This window comes from Amblyomma mixtum, chromosome 5 (genome assembly GCF_055824585.1).
Source record: "Amblyomma mixtum isolate Tamu chromosome 5, ASM5582458v1, whole genome shotgun sequence".
NCBI lineage: Eukaryota > Metazoa > Arthropoda > Arachnida > Ixodida > Ixodidae > Amblyomma > Amblyomma mixtum.
The window spans coordinates 15490003-15508053 of NC_143016.1; the positions used below are offsets into that span (position 1 = coordinate 15490003).

General features: G+C 42.7%; 2 protein-coding genes across 2 annotated transcripts in view; both read right to left on the minus strand.

Annotated features, from left to right (window-relative positions):
- Positions 1–55: 55 nt before the first annotated feature.
- alien (COP9 signalosome complex subunit 2 alien) lies at positions 56–10533 on the minus strand. Its single transcript, XM_089543453.1, has 10 exons — positions 10243–10533; positions 9462–9575; positions 9296–9376; positions 7763–7888; positions 7072–7239; positions 5512–5918; positions 4089–4186; positions 3930–4012; positions 3766–3824; positions 56–1153 (listed from the first exon to the last, which is right to left on the minus strand). The coding sequence occupies exons 1-10, from the start codon at positions 10294–10296 to the stop codon at positions 1006–1008; spliced, it is 1338 nt and encodes a 445-aa protein (XP_089399579.1). The 5' UTR covers positions 10297–10533; the 3' UTR covers positions 56–1005.
- Positions 10534–13771: 3238 nt separating this feature from the next.
- LOC149341371 (NBAS subunit of NRZ tethering complex-like) overlaps positions 13772–18051 on the minus strand; it is a 73367-nt gene continuing 69087 nt past the window's right edge. The window contains exons 54-57 of the mRNA XM_089543455.1: positions 17693–17835; positions 15844–15973; positions 14684–14812; positions 13772–14147 (exon numbers count right to left, since the gene is read on the minus strand). Of these exons, the coding sequence (XP_089399581.1) occupies positions 13845–14147; positions 14684–14812; positions 15844–15973; positions 17693–17835 (705 nt within the window). The 3' untranslated portion in view covers positions 13772–13844. The remainder of the gene's footprint in view (positions 14148–14683; positions 14813–15843; positions 15974–17692; positions 17836–18051) is intronic.

An 18051-nucleotide genomic window follows, 5' to 3' on the forward strand; every position in this document is an offset into this window, starting at 1 on the left:
TCCCTTTTAACAACCCAGCTGTCTTATGAACACACACAATGAACACACACACAGCCACATTTTTGTCAAAACTCTCTGGCGCAGCATTTATTTTACAAACCCAAGCATTCTATCATTCGCTCTTAAATAGCATGGAGGGAAGTGCCCTGCCAACAGGCCGGAACCACCCGAAAGAGCCGGCAGCCCTGCTGGCAGGCAAACTGTTATGTACAGGACAGAACAGGCAGCCGAAGGAACAAATGCCATTCACAAAATAACAGAGAAAAAAAAGGAACACAAAATTATGAGCATACACAATTGAATCATAAAAAAAAAAAGGTAGATGATGAAGGCAGCACAGCTGGTCTAGCTGCCTTACATCTGCTTAGCATTTCATGAAAAACAATAAGTGGTTTCAGCGGAAATGAAAGAAAACCCCAAACAAAATAACGGGCAGTGAACCCCTTGCTGCAGGCCTAGCCAACATCTTTAATTGGCTTCCTATATGACTGGTTCAACACATCAGTGCCTGCTAGTAGTCGCTGCTTTTGGGCTTTGAGACTGCACGGCAACAGCCAGATTGTCCCCACCCACGCCTTCAGCTACTGCAATCATGAATGTTCCTTCTGCGTCTCATGCAGCCATAACTTGCCTAGGAAATAAATAAGGTTACCGATAAGCACACGGTAAGCTTCACAGGAATTATAACCTAGTTCCCCCTGCTTATCCCATGAAAAATGGCAAACATAGCTACGGACTGATGCGACACTCAACAAAACTCGTGCATGTGCGTGATCCACAGCAGCAATCATCAACCCGTCCTCCGCATGTCAGTGCTGACCACACAGAACATGCCCGGGCGTCGGGGGAAAACAAGAAGCCAGCCTAACTCAATGCCGCTACCACGCAGCCAGAGGTGGCAGAATTTAAAAGGTGCAGAGAAGGTGTTCCTCCTGGCTGGACGATTCGGTCGCAGCTCTGCTCAGGTGCTGGCATGGCAGGGAAGTGGCCTAGACTAGCTGTGTGCTACGCCATGATCTTGTTCACGATGGTCTGGTGCAGCGTCCCCAGCTGAGCCGTCCACTTGTCCAGCGCGTTGTACCGGGCAGCCCCTTGTCCTTTGCTGTCCAACTCCAGAACCTGGTTCACCTGGTCAATGCGCCCCTGGATCATGCTGCACCAAATACACAACAAGCCAAACAATGAGAGAAGGTGACATCGGGGAACCGGCAAGGAAAAAAGTTGGTGTTGGTAAAGAAGTGCGACCTGTTAAAAAGGATCTGGCAGTAGTGAGACCTGCACGTTCTGCTTCAATGACCGTACTTGCCAGATTTCATTTTGGCCAATAAAAATAAATCATTTAATGTATTAACTTGGCCGTATAAAAGTGAGCATAGTCAGCATGCGAAGCTTTTGCTGAAAACTGCGGAGAAAAGCCTGATAACTATGCAGATTTAGCCTGCACTCCTTGTTTCCGACTGCCATGGGAAGGGGGCAGGTTTGCTTTAGCATGGCCAAGCTCGCGCTACAGCAATTTCTGGCAAACTTTGGATGTATCAAGCAAGTACCGATACCAAATCCACTCAACAAAGCATAAAGCAATATGTCATCTCTGAGTCAAATGTAGGCACAACTGAGGCATATGCCTGCAAAATTCTTAAGAGTTGCAAGGAAAAATAAATATGTACTCATACAATGCTGAATACCTACAGGAAGGACAGCACCTCATGCTCCAGCAGACCAAAAATTTCAAGCCGCTAATTTGACAAGAATAAGGAAGTGGGTTCCTTTTGGCAGGCTATCAGCTTGGCAACTAGTACCCATGGTAAACACCCCCACAGACATTTTACTTAGAGCCCTGCGACTGATCTCCACTTGGTAAACTTCCGGAAGCAGCAAGCTTAACAAGGTGTGGTATGGCATGCGGTGTTTAACATTCCAAAGCAACACATGGGCCATGAAATAAGCTGTAATGGAGGGCTCTGGATTAATTTCAAACACCTGGGGTGCTCTAACATGTCATGACATCACAAAGCATAATCAATCCTAAAAAAGAACACAAAATAATAAACATTTGAAACAGTGGCATGATAAACATGGGCGAGAGCATGCCCAATTTTATATCCACATGTGAAAAACAAGTCTGCTGAAACCAGCTCATGCAGTAACCATTTTTTTTGTTTTGCTTTTTTATCTCGCCCTCGCAGCGCTAGTCTGCATGTATGGGTGCATAAACAGCAGTAAACACTCCAACAGCCAAGCAAATAAGAGAGGACCTCAGCGAGAAAAAACTTAAATGCAAGTCAGTGCCTGACAAGGCCGCACAACATGCAATTGATTATGTCCATGAATGACAAAATTAGGAGAAAATTTTCTGTATGTCCCAAATCGGATTGCATCATTTCAGCAGGAAGTTTCTTCCAACAGGTAATAAACTAACCTGAACTATAAAGAATGCAGTGATGGAAGGCTCTGGACTGACTATTTTAACCATATAGTCTCCTTTAGTATACGTAGAACCCTGATAAGTTTTTCACAGGACAGCGAAAAAAAAAAAGACCTACCGGTCCAGAAAAAACGCAGTAGTTGGAAAGTGTGTAAAAAGAGATACAGGTTGTCTGCCCTTTTTTTTTAATTTGTAGTAAGGGCAGCGTGCGTCTCTCGAATTTGCAACTTTCACATGCACAGCATGTCCTAAGCTCAATGCAGAGCTAGCAAGGAAGAGGGAGTTTGCGCAGAGTGGACCAAGTTTGACCATGCGTGCGTGCACTTCTGCGCTGTTTTTAAGGCAGTTGCTTTAATCCTGCAGAACCCTCACCTCTTGGAACCTAGAAATGAAGTTCTTAACAGACGTGCCTTGGAGACAACCTAAGCAACTCCATCTGGTATAGCGCTGCCTGTGCGGCACGGCACAGTTTCGTTTGCGCACCTTTGGTCATTCACGCACATGCCACAGTGGCAATAGGATGGCACAGACAGCTCTAAATCAATTCCCGCTGGCTGTAAGTGTGCTCGGCATTCGTGTAGGTGAAACGAGCCAAAAGCCGCCGAATATGTTGGCAGCCCAGTGCTGATGGAGTTGATAGTTCTACTTCGACTGGTCTGCTATCACTGTCACCAACGCGTTACGTAAAAGGAGGCTGCCGAAATAGCAGCACGAGGTAAGGCACTATGGGGTAGCAACTCCCACCATGCAATGTGCGGGAGAGCTGCCACAGTTGCAACATATCAGCGGGCCCTGCATTGACCGGGTTTCTATGAGGAGCTTGGACAGGACAGGCACATGAAAATGTATCAGACGGAAAAAACGCAGCACCCGGGAATGTCACATATGGACACTTTGCTTTCGATGTCCACCGAAATGTGGTCGCTTTAACCATGTATCGTACACGCAGTCTTGCCCTTAGTATAGAATCTAACATCAAATGACCATCAGTTCAGGCTCAGCTAGAGTCACAACATCGATGACAGAATGAGCCTGGCAATGCACGTATGTGTGTGCCATAGACCGAATGCAACCATTGCACTCGAGTGGAATATGTCCATAGCTTGCCCTCACGCCAGTCGACAGTCCTCTGCCTGCTTATTTGTCACAAATGCTGCCAAAAGTGAGAACACAAATGAACTTTCTGGCCTTTACTAAACTAAATGCTATAATTTTGCAAAGGGCTCTGCAAAAACAAGGTAAAGAACCAACCTATGAAAAAACTGCTAGATGAAAACAGTTGCTTAAGAATTCCTTTTCACAAATATAATTTACTAAGAAATAAGAAAGCAGGTGCCCACCTGTCCAAGATACAAGACACTAGAAGATTCTCCACCTCACTTGAATCAATGTTGAGCTCCTAGAGGCAGCAAAAGAACACAAAGTATAAAATATATGCAATGCGCACTACAATCTGTCACATATAAACACACACTTATAACACATATAAACACACAAAGCCTACCTTTGATATAAAAGGTATATGAATCCTAGTGTAAGGTGTGATGAGCTTTATTAACACTTGTGTCCTTATGTTCCTAAGCAAATCTGCAAATGAAAAACAACAATAAGACACCACAAAAGAAAAAGGCACAACATGTACTTCTTCCAAACAGGCACCAACCTTCTATGTGCTCCCTGATGAAAGGGTCATCCATAATGTTTCTCCTGTTGGTCTTCAATATCAATTCAAACTCACTGATGTCATTATTTTGGTAGGCACTGCAAAGGTAACAAATTCTGGTTGAGAAACTTGCAAAATGCAATCATTAACGGCCTTCAAACAACAGCTATTAGAAATATTTTCAGCCTATCATTAGCTGTACAGCTAGATTTGGCCCCCTTATAATTTGATTTGTTCAACACAAACACAAAATTTCAATGGCAGCATTTAATGTTACAGACATCATACCACTTCAACAAAGTTAAATTGAATTTCTTTTGAACAAAGAATTTTTCGATATTACACTGCAAGTGAGGTTACAGGTCGCAGCACTGATGCTACTTCAGCACCAAAGAAATTTTTTGGCTTTCAGAAATGCAGCTTTTAAGAGGAACTAAATCTTTTTCATTTTTTGCAGCCAATATTTCCGAAAATAGTTATAAAATATATTTTTCACGAGCAGCTATGAGACCATTGTGTACATTTGCTTTGAGGCTACCGCACTAGGTGAACTGACCGGTTTCAGAATTCCACATTGTAGACTGATGAAGAAATGGCACAAGCCTTTAGTCAGATAAAGACAGAGTTCTCAAATTGCATGCCAGTACTAAGCAGCAGCGTGTGGCGTAACCATAGGAACCACGCCAACATCTTTCAAGTCTTAATACACACAAACTGCCTTAATACTTTTCTAAAGTGTCCATTAAAAACAAATTCAAGACATCCAATTAAAGCTCTCACTGCTGTGGAAGCATGGGTTGCCACAGCAACCTCAAGCCTAAAGCAATGCTTTATGCACTCTTTTCGTCGAGCAGTAGTCTTTGGCTGCCACAGAAAGGTCTTTGGTTCAGTAAGGTAACTTTGACATCCTTTTTTTTACATTGTATTTCATTTTTAGTTTGGTTTATGGGGGTTTAACGTCCCAAAGCGACTCAGGTTATGAGGGATGCTGTAGTGGAGAGCTCTGCAAATTTCGACCACCTGGGGTTCTTTTGCGTGCACTGACATCGCACAGTACACGGGCCTCTAGAATTTCTCCTCCATCAGAATTCGGCCGTCGCAGCCGGGTTTGTACCCACGTCTTTCGGGTCAGCAGCCGAGCGCCATAACCACTGAGCCAGAACGACGGCTTACATCCTGGGATTACAGTGTGCTAAACAACATTTTACGGCATGTTTTAATGGTAGTGGTGAAGCATGTGCAGTCAAGTTCCCAGCATGTTAAAGGCCTCTAATAGCAGAGTCACCAGAAAGAGACTCCAGTAGTAATCTGATTGTACTAAACCTCCTACCAGCACGATGCAGACCTCTCTCACATTTTTCTGCACTGTATGCAAGGCGCTCGTTAAACGGCCCTACAAACCAATCTTTTGTCAGTGCCGTACCTGACAAGGTTGGTCATGGCAAGGATTTCAGGGTCGTTCTTGTAGGGCTTGGCCTCCTGAGAGTCAAAGGGGTTGATGCCACTCTTCATGAGCATGTTGGCCAGCACCAGGTACTTGAGGCAGGTGGTACGCCGGGGGCTGCCTGACTCATCGTAGTTCTTGAATGCCTCGAAGAAGTCCGTGTGTGCCCGCTCATACTCAGCCTCGCGCAAGTGCATCTTGCCACCACATTCACGGATTACACCCATGATCAGTGGGTGAGGGATGGCAGACTTGATGTGCAGCGACTGCTCGTACAACTTCTTGAGCTTTTTGTTGTTCTTCTGCGCTGTGTACATCTGGATCTCCAGGGCATATATCTCCAGCAGTTGCGTGCCTTTCTTCAAGTCATCAGAACCGTCATCAGTCTGACAGAAGTGCATGGAAGAGACAAGGGGGCATTCACTAAATGCATGTGCTAATGACCAGTCTGACCACTCCACTGCTCTGGCCCAGCTGCTGCCTTTGAGCAAAGGCTATTAGAGTTATGCTACAAGCTTTGACCACAAAGTTAGTACAGATTAAAGCACACCTTTCTTTCACAAAAATGCAACAGCCTCAATCTAAAGCAAGGTGCTTAGATTTGAGCCATTTAGGCTCAGTACGCCATTTAGGCTCAGTGAGCCATTTAGGCTCAGTAAGTTTTGTGATCTTGAAATAAAGCTGTCAAAAGATTGGGGTTAGAATTGCGAGGTGATAGTTTTGTACTACTGCGGCAAAATAAATATCAAAGCGACTGCATGCTCACTGCTTACAATGCAGCAGCACTTTTACAACATACGATAGACGATGTTAGGATTTTGACACAAGGGCAATTGAGGCCAAACAGTGCCAGCCATGGGCTTAGATGGTCTATTCATGTCTGTAAGGGTGTAGGATGAGACTGACACTAAAAGTATAAGAAGGGGGGGAGGGGAGGTACTACAAGTCCCATTCTAGAAGCCTGTGATTGTGATCAGTCTGGCACAAAGTGAGGGTGAGGAGTGTGCACCATCTATACAAATGTGCACCAGTGTAAAGGGCCTAAAGTGGTGATCCAGGGAAAGGGTCAGAAGGTTATTATGAGCCAGAAGGCCTCACCACACTTCTTAAAACGTCAACAACTGAGGGGCTCTTGATGGAAAGGATAAAATAAGTATTCTCCTCAAGATCCCATGGTTTTGCAATGAATTATGGAAAGGATAAAATAAGTAATCTCCTCAAGACCCCGTGGTTTTGCAATGAATTATCAATGCCTCCTACACTGTCTTAAGACAGTCGTGGTAAACTTGTGTTCCATACTCAGTGCTCCGATTCTGTTCTAACACCTGTGCTGGCTGTGCAAGTGTAACAGGGCTAGAAAGTGAACAGTGTGACATTTGCCTGGGCTAACGGAGCATGAACACAAGCACAGACATGCATGCTGGAAGAGCTTCTCCATCAATGCAAAAAGAAGGAAAGATCAAAATTTAAGCTTCTGCATGGGCCTCTGAACTTCCATCAATGCCCATCTGCACAAGACAACCAGCTTCTGTCTCTTACCTGACACGACTGGTGCAGCTGCTTCAGAATCTTTGCCAGCTTGTTGAATTCATTTCGGTCAAAGTAAAGTTTGCCCAACTTAGTGTTTGTCTTGAACCACAGTCGATCATTCTTGGCATCTTTCAAGGCTTCCAGCGTGGTTTCATAAAACTCTTGTAAAAGCTCCATCTAGAAAAGGTGATTATCCAAATACTCAGGCTGAAACTTCTGAGAATAGCAAACAATGCCTTATCAGCTGTCATGTTTTTTTCTCTCTTCAGGCAAGTCAAATAATGGCAAAGCAAACACTTCTTCACCAAAGACAATGTGACAGGTTAACAACCTTGTATCAGCACATGAAAAATTTGGCTGCAGTTCTGAATGTACAACAGGGGATATTCAAAATTACGCAAGCGCGCTTTCCTGCATAACAATGTTGCCCGTTGAACATGTGTTGCCAGCTGAAACAAAGCAAGATGGACTAGTTTTCTGTTTGATTCTTCCAAAACACTTTTCTTACATTCTATACAACTCTTACTGCCTGTCCTGTAGCCCTTGCAGTTTTTTGATAGAGAAGTCGGCCATCTTGTCTTTGGCAACATAGTTATGTGGGAAAGCGCACTTGCGGAGTTTTGAATATCCCCTATTGCATGACTTTCTCATAGCGGACAAGCATAAGTAGTCACAATGCTAATGTTGCATAAGCACTCACCTGCTTGGAAGTGGATATGTAATCCAGGATCGAATTGATGGATTTTTCTGAATAGTTCCTAGTCACTGCACTTTTGATGTAAGTGAGCAGCTGCTTATACCTTGCCATCATCTCTTCATACTTGCTCTGTGCAACAGATATAAAAACCTTAATAACAAATCTGTTTTAAGAAATAAAACACTCATGCAAACACATACTTTCCATGACACAGCATGAACTAAAACTATCAAAATCAATATGGGAATGCAGGGCTGGTTAGAATGTAAAAGTAGTGATCTGGAAGTTTGAACAATGTGTAAGGGCCAAAAGGAAATGCCACAGGAAGGCCCATAGAAACAAGGACGCTAAAAATCAGAATTGTCCACGAATTTTTGACATGGCAGAGAAACCAAATGAATAAATTGCAGTTCTCACTACAGTTCTGCTATAACCCAGCCGTTCCCAGCCACATGGGTTACAATTACAAGCAAAGCTAATAGCCTCAGTGCTTTTCATGTGCCAGTGACATGGGCTGCAGCTAAGCGGTCTGCATAGCTGGCCTGCAACATGCTAGGGCAATGCTAATCATATAAAGAGAAGCCACACAAGTTTCTATGCTTTGTTTTGTCTCTTATATTATAATGTTTTTATATTTTAAGCAACACCATGAGAAGCATTGAGAAGACGAGCACGAACTGAGAAAGGGACAAAAGGAAGACGCACGTGGATAAGCGCTGCCCTGTTTCGTCCCTGTTTCCATTCCCACTGATCATCCCAAAGGCACATCAACTAGTCCAAGATTCTGTCCCAGCATGAGGGGCGATTTTCATACCCTCAAATAGTTCAAGCATCTATTTTTTCCATTTAATGTTTAGGTGCTCAATCAGCCCAAGAATAGCAGCAGGAGCAACCAGTGACTCTGAAGAATTTCGATGCCTTTCCCTACACCTAGCAAAATCTACAATAACTGGAAATGGCCATGCACAGTAGCAGTCATACTTGTCAGCTAACAGTCATTACACTGTTTACAAATCTTTCGACACTGGAGTAACAAGGTGCGGCTAGGCACTCGTAACTAGGCATAGGCAAAAGTGCTGACTAAGAACATCCTTACACTTCATGTTTAGTTGATTAGCTATTCACACAAAAGCAACAGTCTATATCACACTAACCAAGCTAATTTGAGTTTCTATGCCTGACAGTCGCTACAGACCTTTGTACTGCTTACACAAAGTCAAAATGTGTGCCCTTTGTTCTGCTGCGAGCCCATGCAGAAAGTTCATGCTACCACATGAACGAGCACATAAGCAGTACAGCAAGCAATATGACAGCATACACAGAGCACTTTTTGGAAAGGTCCACAGTTCCATTTCAGTGGTAATTGTGCAAGTACAGTTGCATAATCACTGAATGTTTGCACCGTGTGGTCTGCACTTATAACAAAAGGTAATGCATTCCTCTTGATGGAATTTCGATGTCATAGACATAGAATAACATACTGGCAGTTGGGCCATCAAAATTTTACACTCTCAAGAAGAAGATGAATTGTCTTACCAGTTTGAAGTTGATTTTAATCATCTGTTTAAGTGCCTTGAATCCCCATTCACCTTTGTCGTTATGCTCCAAGTCGAGGACCTGGGAGACGGTGTAAGAGAAACATGAGTTTCCCACATGACTAAAGACAGTCGTCACTGCATCTTTTGTCATTCAAGGCTCTCACCTTCTGGAAGCTGACCAGGGCAGCCATCGGGTCATCTTCCTTGAGCGCTTTAGAATTGTAATATTGGTTTTCCAAGTCAACATCCGGCTCCGAGTTACTGTCTTCCGAGTACTCCTATGTATCGAAACAAATCGTTTTCTACACCGACATGCTAGAATGTAACGCCAAGCACTCTGGTAGGAAAACGACAAAAACAAATGCGCTTGCATCCTGAAGTCTACAGGAACGCGAGCAACAGCGCTCATCTGATTGATGCTCGAACACTACTGTTATGACAAACATCAGCACAGCAGGGGAGCCTTAAGTAGTTACTTTTGTTCCACTAGTGAGGAGTACTTCAACAAGCCCATGTTATGAAAGTCAGCTAGGATTACTGAAAAATAAAGCGCCTGAAAATAGCTCATTGATACAGTCACTTACGTCAATTCGATTACGGGAGAGAAGGCAGACCAGCATCCGTATCGCTTTTTAATCGCGCGTGCTTCAAAAGTGAAGCTCTACAAGATCGCTCGGAAATCATGGAGATCTAACCTAGACTTAAAGAATCGCAGCTTAAAACAGTAACAATTCGATCACGCGCGCAATCGTACACTGTCAACAGAAAACAACACGAATGCCCATGCCCACCGCGCCGGCACAAAGCTAGGCCTAGCGTAATCGACTATTTACTAATGCAGTTTTGAAAGCAAGGCTCTAAACTCAACAGCATGGATCATGCTCACATCGCAACCGCTTTTTAAGAGATGCAAGATCAGCAAGCATTGCTGACACGATTACACACCAGGTCATAATCTTCTTCATCATCACACATAAAGTCATCCTCGCCGTCCGACATGTTGACTGTATCGACACCGGCGAAACGCAGCGGCAGAAAGCGAAAACACTATTTTTAGAAAATCGCGGCCAGCTGATGCTGACAGCTGACCACCCTCGCGGACTCGGATTGCAGATAACGTTGCTGGCGTTTGGGTACTATTTGATTTTACGAGCACACCTGCAAATACATAAATAGTCGCGTCAAGTAGCCCTTCGCTTTCAGTGGGCACGGCATGGTTCCGCCCGACGAAACCTGCGCATTCACCCGCCTTTTATTTCTTTATAAAGATGTATAGCTGGCCTACATTCCACTCCGTGCAGCCATTAAGCAAAACGCATCTGCTCATGTGCTGTAAGGTATCTTGAACTTTAAACAGGACTTAAAACTTTCTCATTAGCATGCCTCTCTCTCCAGCAAATGCAAAGGAGCTTTATGTTAGAGAGCCCAGCGTATTTCCTGCGCTGCACGTTTTCTTGGTTTTACTTTTATTTTTTTATTAGGTGGCTTTTTTAGTCTTCTGACATCTTCTGCAAGTTGGAGGAGCATTTGATATATATGTAGGGTCATACATTTTTCATGTCTTCATTATTTTTTCAAGACCTGCAGGCAGTCTGCACTGCCCAGGAGGTTTGGTTTGGTTTATTGGGGTTTAATGTCCCGAAGCAACTCAGGCTATATGGGGGACGCCGTAGTGAAGGGCTCCGGAAATTTCGACCACCTGGGGTTCATCGCATAGTACACGGGCCTCTAGAATTTCGCCTTCATCGGAATTCGGCCGCCTCGGCCGGGATCGAACCCGCGTCTTTCGGGTCAGCAGCCGAGTGCCGTAACCACTGAGGAGTATGTGTGCTTACAACAAGTAGTGTTAAAAGAGCGCCAGCAACTTTTATGCATTGATTATAATGAGGAAGAAGAGACATCTGACAGTAAATAAATCGGTAAAATGGTTTTTGATGAAATGAAATGAAATGGCGCAGTATCTCGACGGACACCTGAACCGCGCGCCGTAAGGAAAGGGAGGAAGGTAGGAGTCAAAAGAAGAAAGAGAGAAAAAGGTGCCGTGGTGGAGATCTCCGGAATAATATCGACCACCTGGGGATCTTTAACGTGCACTGACATTGCACACACGGGCGCCTCTTGCGTTTCGCCTCCATCGAAACCATGATCGAAACGCGGCCGCCGCGGTCGGGTTCGATCCCGGGTACTCCGGCTCGGTAGACGAGCGCCTTACCACTACATTGCACTATAGTATAGTGCATTAAAGTGTACACCTGTGCACTTGCTACCTTTGCCATAAAATCCACATCCAGTTTCGTGCATCCCAACACACTGGTTCTTTTTAAGTGGTTCATTTTGCTCATGCTATAACTGATGCACACAAAATCAAACATGCCAGGCCACTGGCAGTACTGCTGTGCAAGATGTGTAAGAAAGCAGTAAATAATAAATCTACCAAGATGAAACATATTTCCAACATGTAAACCTACAAAACAAAAGGGTAAAGAGAGGCAAGGGGCATCAATTAACCAATGTGTGCTTTGTGTTCAAATGTTTGAGTTTTGATGACGTGCCAAGCATTTTCTCACTTGCATAATGCAGCTAAACAGCAAAAGAACATCCTCAACTACGCGAGTTTAGAGTGCACAAAACGTTGAAATCAGCTTTCACGGTTAATCCAGTCTTGTACAGCGCAATTACTTATTGTTCTTGGTCTGCAGGTTTGTAGCAAGTTACAAATGCAAGCAAGCATTAAAATATTTCCATGTTGCTGCATTTTGAAGTCCATTTATATTCATTTACATAACGAACTTGACACTCCTTTTTATATTTCGCTTCTTGCATGAAGATCTATGGCACGGAGGGGGCAGGAAGATGGGACCCACAAAAACCAGTATAGTGAACAAGGGTCGAGAGGGGGCCTCAGTCTGCTAGCCAAAGTTCCCAGAAAAGTGTTTCACTTACTAGGCAAAAAGACAAGGTGTGACCTTGAACTTTTTTCTCCTATAAATACAGCAGCTTCTATTACTCAATGCCAAATTAAATCCATGAGCGAGGGCCTGTACTTAGATGGTACATAAAAATGATGTCATCTCACGCAAAAAAAGAACAAAAATGCCAGACAAAATGATGAACCTGAGCAGTGCGAGCCATGTTATGAATTATGCTATGTGTAGGAAAGGGAGCACTTTTTATCACGCAATCATGTTGTTTATTTCTTGCATATGAATGGCTTTTTTATTATTAAGCAGCAGTTTTCTACTGGATGCAAGAACTCTTTAATGCTTCTCAAGTTAAGAGCAGAACTATAAATGAATCTTGTTCTCAAGTGCAAACCAAGCACTGTCTTTCATAAACAAAGAAATTAATGCAAGATCAGTCCCCAAGTGAGGAATAACAGCAATAATAATCTATGTCCTAGGCTCAATTGTTCAGCATTTGTTGACATGATAGAAATACACATTAGCACCTGCAAGAGGTGAAAAGAAGAAATAAAGAAAGAAAAGAGATATTTGTGTCTACTGTTGTCCTGGGCAGAGAAATGCCAGCACCAGACTCCAAGGCTAGCCTTGCCTTACTGTACGCAAAAACTTGCTGGTCTTTGTGCTGCTTTTACCTGCATGTTTCTAACACAGGTCCGGAAAGTGTGATTTGAGAGGACAATGCATAATATGTGCGTAAGTCTGTTGTTGGTAACAGCTGCATCTTGAGTAGAGGTCAGCTGATGTGGCATCCAACATGAATTTCCACTTGACATGCTGCTTTTTGTGTTGAGTTGGAGGTGTGGAGGAGTGCAAAAACTAAAGTGAAGTGCCCCTGCCATTAAGCCCAAAACTTTGGTCTTTACAATCAATCAGTCTATATCTTTGGCCCTAAAACCATTACTGCATATGCCATTGTTTCTATTGCACTTAACACCATCACACTTTCATTTGTTCAATATCATAAAGAAGCGAACCCCAACGAGAGCGCACTTTCTGCTCATAATCTTGTCATGGTTGCTCTGGGAGACGTGTGCAACATCAATAGCAACCTCTCCATTTTTTTATGATGTGTAAGGATTTTTTTTATAAAATCTCAGCTCAGAAGAGAAGACTAAGTGAAAGTGGTGGGCGATTATGTGAAACAGTCCGACGATATCAGACAACTGTATCAAAGGTAACTGCAAGACTTATCCCACCCTCATAAATGGCGAGAATGTTGATGAAGGCATTCTTATGACAAATGCGCAATCCTCCATGCCTTAATGGATGTGCATTTGACACCATAGTAACCTAATGCATCCTAATAACACAGCACATATTACTAAACTCTGCCTCACGCAGTCTTCAAACTCATTTGCTTTCAGCATCACTAAAAAGACAGCCAAATGCATTTGCATGCAAAGTCAACACCATTAGCCTACAATCATGTTACCCTATTGCTGCTTTGCATTAATTTGAAGATGAATATAAAGCAGCAACGGGGATGAAAAGAACTCAATGTGAACAAAGAATAAATAAAAATAAATGCTGATTCCAGCATCAATGTATTTGAATCTATATCTTCCATCGCGTATACATAGTCCACTAAGGTTCATTGGCCGTCCTTTGGAGCCACCGCCTCGCGGTGTTCACAGCCGTGCTAAATGTGCACAGAGCGGGGTGCATGCGAGACGACAGCAGCAACAGTGTGCCGGCTTCTGCCAGCATGTTGGCATCGGTGAGGCTCTTCACAGCCGCTTCAATGCTGAAGTGTTGCTCTGCTGAGCCACGGTTAGCAATCAGGTGCTCCACAACAGGTCCATACAATGGTGTCGATATCACGCTGGGGAGTAGCTTCAGCTGCAAGATCCTGTTCAGCACCGTCTCGTCAAAGTCAGATTTTGAGACCTGGAACAAGAAATGGAGTGAAAAAAAAAAATCCACAAGGAGTAATAAGAATGCAGAATCTATAATGGCTGAGTAACAATATACTATTGATGATGCAAGAACCTTGTGTGATAATTGAAGTGTCAATGCCAGATATGCATTGAAATCTCTTAAGTTTCAAATGAAGCTAACGAATTCTCCTGAACAATAAAACTGTCAAGTGTATGCAATGAGGTATTGAACAGAGGTTGAGCTTCTTTTGAATGAAAATTAAGTTCTACATATGCACATATACTCGCAGCTACAATATGCTGCCGCCAGTGAATCAATAGCCTCAACTTGTTATATCTTTGCTATATGAAAAGATAAAGAGTAGACATTTTAACATGTGATTACGCAAATAGAATATGGTTGTTTGTGACACCACACATTTAAGCCAACAAATAACCTCATGTTTCATGCAGAACTGTGAGGCAGCTGTTGAAATATGTCATGCTTGCTTAAAAAAATTTGTGCAACAACTTGATTACGACAATAACACATATAGGATCACTCACCTGGTCAACAACCCTGAGTATTGCTATTGCATCATTATGAAGCTGTGCATGGTCAGTTTGAAGAAATGACCTAAGTATGTGGATCAAGCTGTCTTTCTTCTGGAGCTCCCCAAAGATATGACGGCAACACTGCAACAGAAAAAGAAAAATAAGGACACTTAGTAACTTCTGAACAGCTGAGGACACCTAACTTAAGAAACAACTAGTTTCGTGCTTATGTACGCACAAAACAAACTGACAAAATAGATATGCGAATGGTTCAACCCAACTATTCTTTATCAACAGAATTTCAGATGAATGAAGATGGACCAAAGTGTGCTAACTGAACCGAGCCAGTGAAGTAGAACATATATTTTCTTTTTTGTGCAACACTTGACTAACCAATGAGTTAAATTTTGCCACACTTCCAAAATTTAACTTAAAAAATTCCCTTTTATTTAGAATGGTTTTGAGTGCCCTTAAAGGCATAAAATTCAGCTGTTTTCAGCATGCAAGCACTTATAAAGTTTCATTCTCTACACTGAAAGGAAATCCCATCGCACAAGGTCCAAGCCTATCTAGCACCCGAATATGACTGATCCACGCTATAAATAATGAAGAAATCTAAAACGACTCATTTGTGCTGCTTTCTTGCCACTTTAAACTCGATTTCTGGATAATCTGTTCAGATTTTGTGGTTTTGCCAAGGTTGGATTTATGATCGCGGATGAATATTCGGAAATTTTAGATTATTCCCAAATTGCCGAATATAGATTTGTTGAATCGAATATGAACCAAATAACACATATTCCATTCATTTTTGAAATATCAAATATTAAACAATTTTAAGCAAATGCTTTGAAGACCACTAGTTTGAATGTTGCCTGATTATATTTTACCGAATAAATTAACTGCAGTGCTATTAATAATAGTGCACGTTGCTTTGTCTGCTCATAAATAATAACCGCTTTGGATGGCAGATTCAAGAAGTACCTAACTAGAGGTGCTGATGCTAATTTTGATTTCAAATTAGCTTAGTTAAACAGGGCTGCGTCAGCATTACTTAATGACAAACTTGCTGCAATGCACAGTAACTGAAGTTTTACACTAAAAATAACTGAGACTGTTACGCAGGTTTAAAAGGCAAGACCTGCATGCAGCAACAATGCATGGATACGCACTGCTAAATTGAGGTTACAGTTCTTGATGGCGTCCAAGAACAGTCTCTCAGTAGCATCCAGGGCTGGCTTTCCATCACATATAAGGAGCAGCTGGCCTATCAACCGAGTCCAAGGATTTGTCTCTGGATCCCTAAAAGGCCATACGATAACAGGGAAACGAGAATGAGCACAAGAAAAAGCAGCTGGAAAGTATGTGCAATTGGAAGCAACCATGCAAAGTGTAAATTGAAACCCTTTATTGTGAACAAGGTGCATTCACGTGTGGTAACATGCAACCTGGTGAACGAATAAAAAGGAGGGCACACATTACACCAGTTTGCCACTGAAATTTTGTCCGTGTGCGAATCCTCGGTTAGTCCTTCCATGACCCCTTAATTCCATCTGTAGCCTTGGTCATGATTAATTATGAAGGATATTGGTCCAATGTTTAGGGGAATTCCCCAAGGTGGAGTAGATTTGTTTTAAGGGTGTAATTACTCATTAGCATCCACATAAGCACAGCTATTACTCCCCTATTATTCTTCAACTACGAAGTTTCTGTAGAAGCCGTATAGCTTTTATTTGTAGCTGTATGGCTGCAGTTGGTTTGATGCTAATGAGTTCGTACTAACTCATTATGAAGAACATCATGACAAGACCAACTCGTTTTCTGCTGTGTTTGGCTGCTGGTCACTGACTAAGTTGTGGGTAGGATCACAGCAAAAATCGGCAGACATCATGTGAATCATTAAAACTAAGTTACCCCTTTTTTTTTTGTCAGTGTAGCAGTCTGCAGGCTTGGATGTGAAAGATGGACACATGGTCACAGGTCGAACATGGACACTTCGCATGCAATAAAACCATGCACATACAGTCAAAAATTATGGTGTATAGTTTATCGGGTTGAACGTCCCAAAGTGACTGAGGATATGAGTAGTGCCGCAGTGGAGGGCTCTGGATAATTTCAACCACCTGGGGCTCTTTACCGTACACTGACATTGCACAGCACACGGGCTTCTAGCATTTTGCCTCCACAGAAATGTGAGGCAAACATTAAACAACATAAGTTACAAGATACTTATGTCAAGTCAAATGCCTCATGTGAAATTCAACATCCACATACCGGTGGAAGTGGTAGCTTCAGAATGTGGCCCCAGCATACAAAGCCAGGATGACTAGATAACAAAATGTGAAGACTAAAGTGCTGCTTTTTGCTAGCCAGAAAAAGCTAAATTTAGCATAGTTCTGTGCCTTTTAAATTCTGCACTCATCTTTTCTCCGCCTTTGGGCATCTTCCCCTACTCAGAAGTACAAAAAGCTGTAAGCATATGCAAGGGCTCATGTTTCTAACTGTGACATTTCCCGTCCTATCCTGCATTGCTTCTTTTCTGACTTGTGGTTTGCTCTGCTACACTGTTAGAAATATGTTACTGTGCTGCTAGATATTAGTGATGCTGAGCTACTAGAAATAGGTGAACCAGAAATGCATCTAATCACCTTCCATAAAAAGTTGGGCACTCTTTTGTGTTCAGTGACTACACCATATGTAGTCATTTGGCAGCAAAGCCAACTTGCACCAGAAACCACCGTATACTTTGAATGAAGCCAGTAAGAACAAGAAGCATCGTCTGTGACCACAAGCACATAATAAAAGTCTATGAGCCACCATTCTATTACACTACCAAGGTGCTTTACTGAGGTACAGATGACTGCTGTTACAAAAAAATGTATCACTCAAGCAGCATTTACAATGGTGTTCTCCGAAAACAAAGTCAGCATTAACAGTAAATGCAGCTTTTAGAAAAGAAAGCAATGCAAAAATAATAATAATACTAAAAAGCTAAAAGAGGGCATGAGTGGGGCTTCGTACACTTGTGACGTAGATTCCAAAGGGTCGCCACACTGAAGCAGTTTGCCAAGGACAACAAAGCCAGACAGTGTGCTGCAGCGCTGGAGAAGTTCGTCAAACATGGCCTGCCTGGTGTCGGCATCTAGTGTGGTGCATTCGTCCAGCTTCAAGAAAATACAAAAAAACATGCCAAGCATTAAACAAAGAAGAAATACATATATATATATATAGCTAGCACAGTATCCGTCAATCACATGTGTGTACAGCACATCTCAGTTGCCTTCAAGTATGAAATCATGACACTAGCAGTGAAAGGATGGGTTCAATAAAGAGAAATAAAAAGGACATCAATCCTTATGAAGATTGGGGAAGGCATAGAA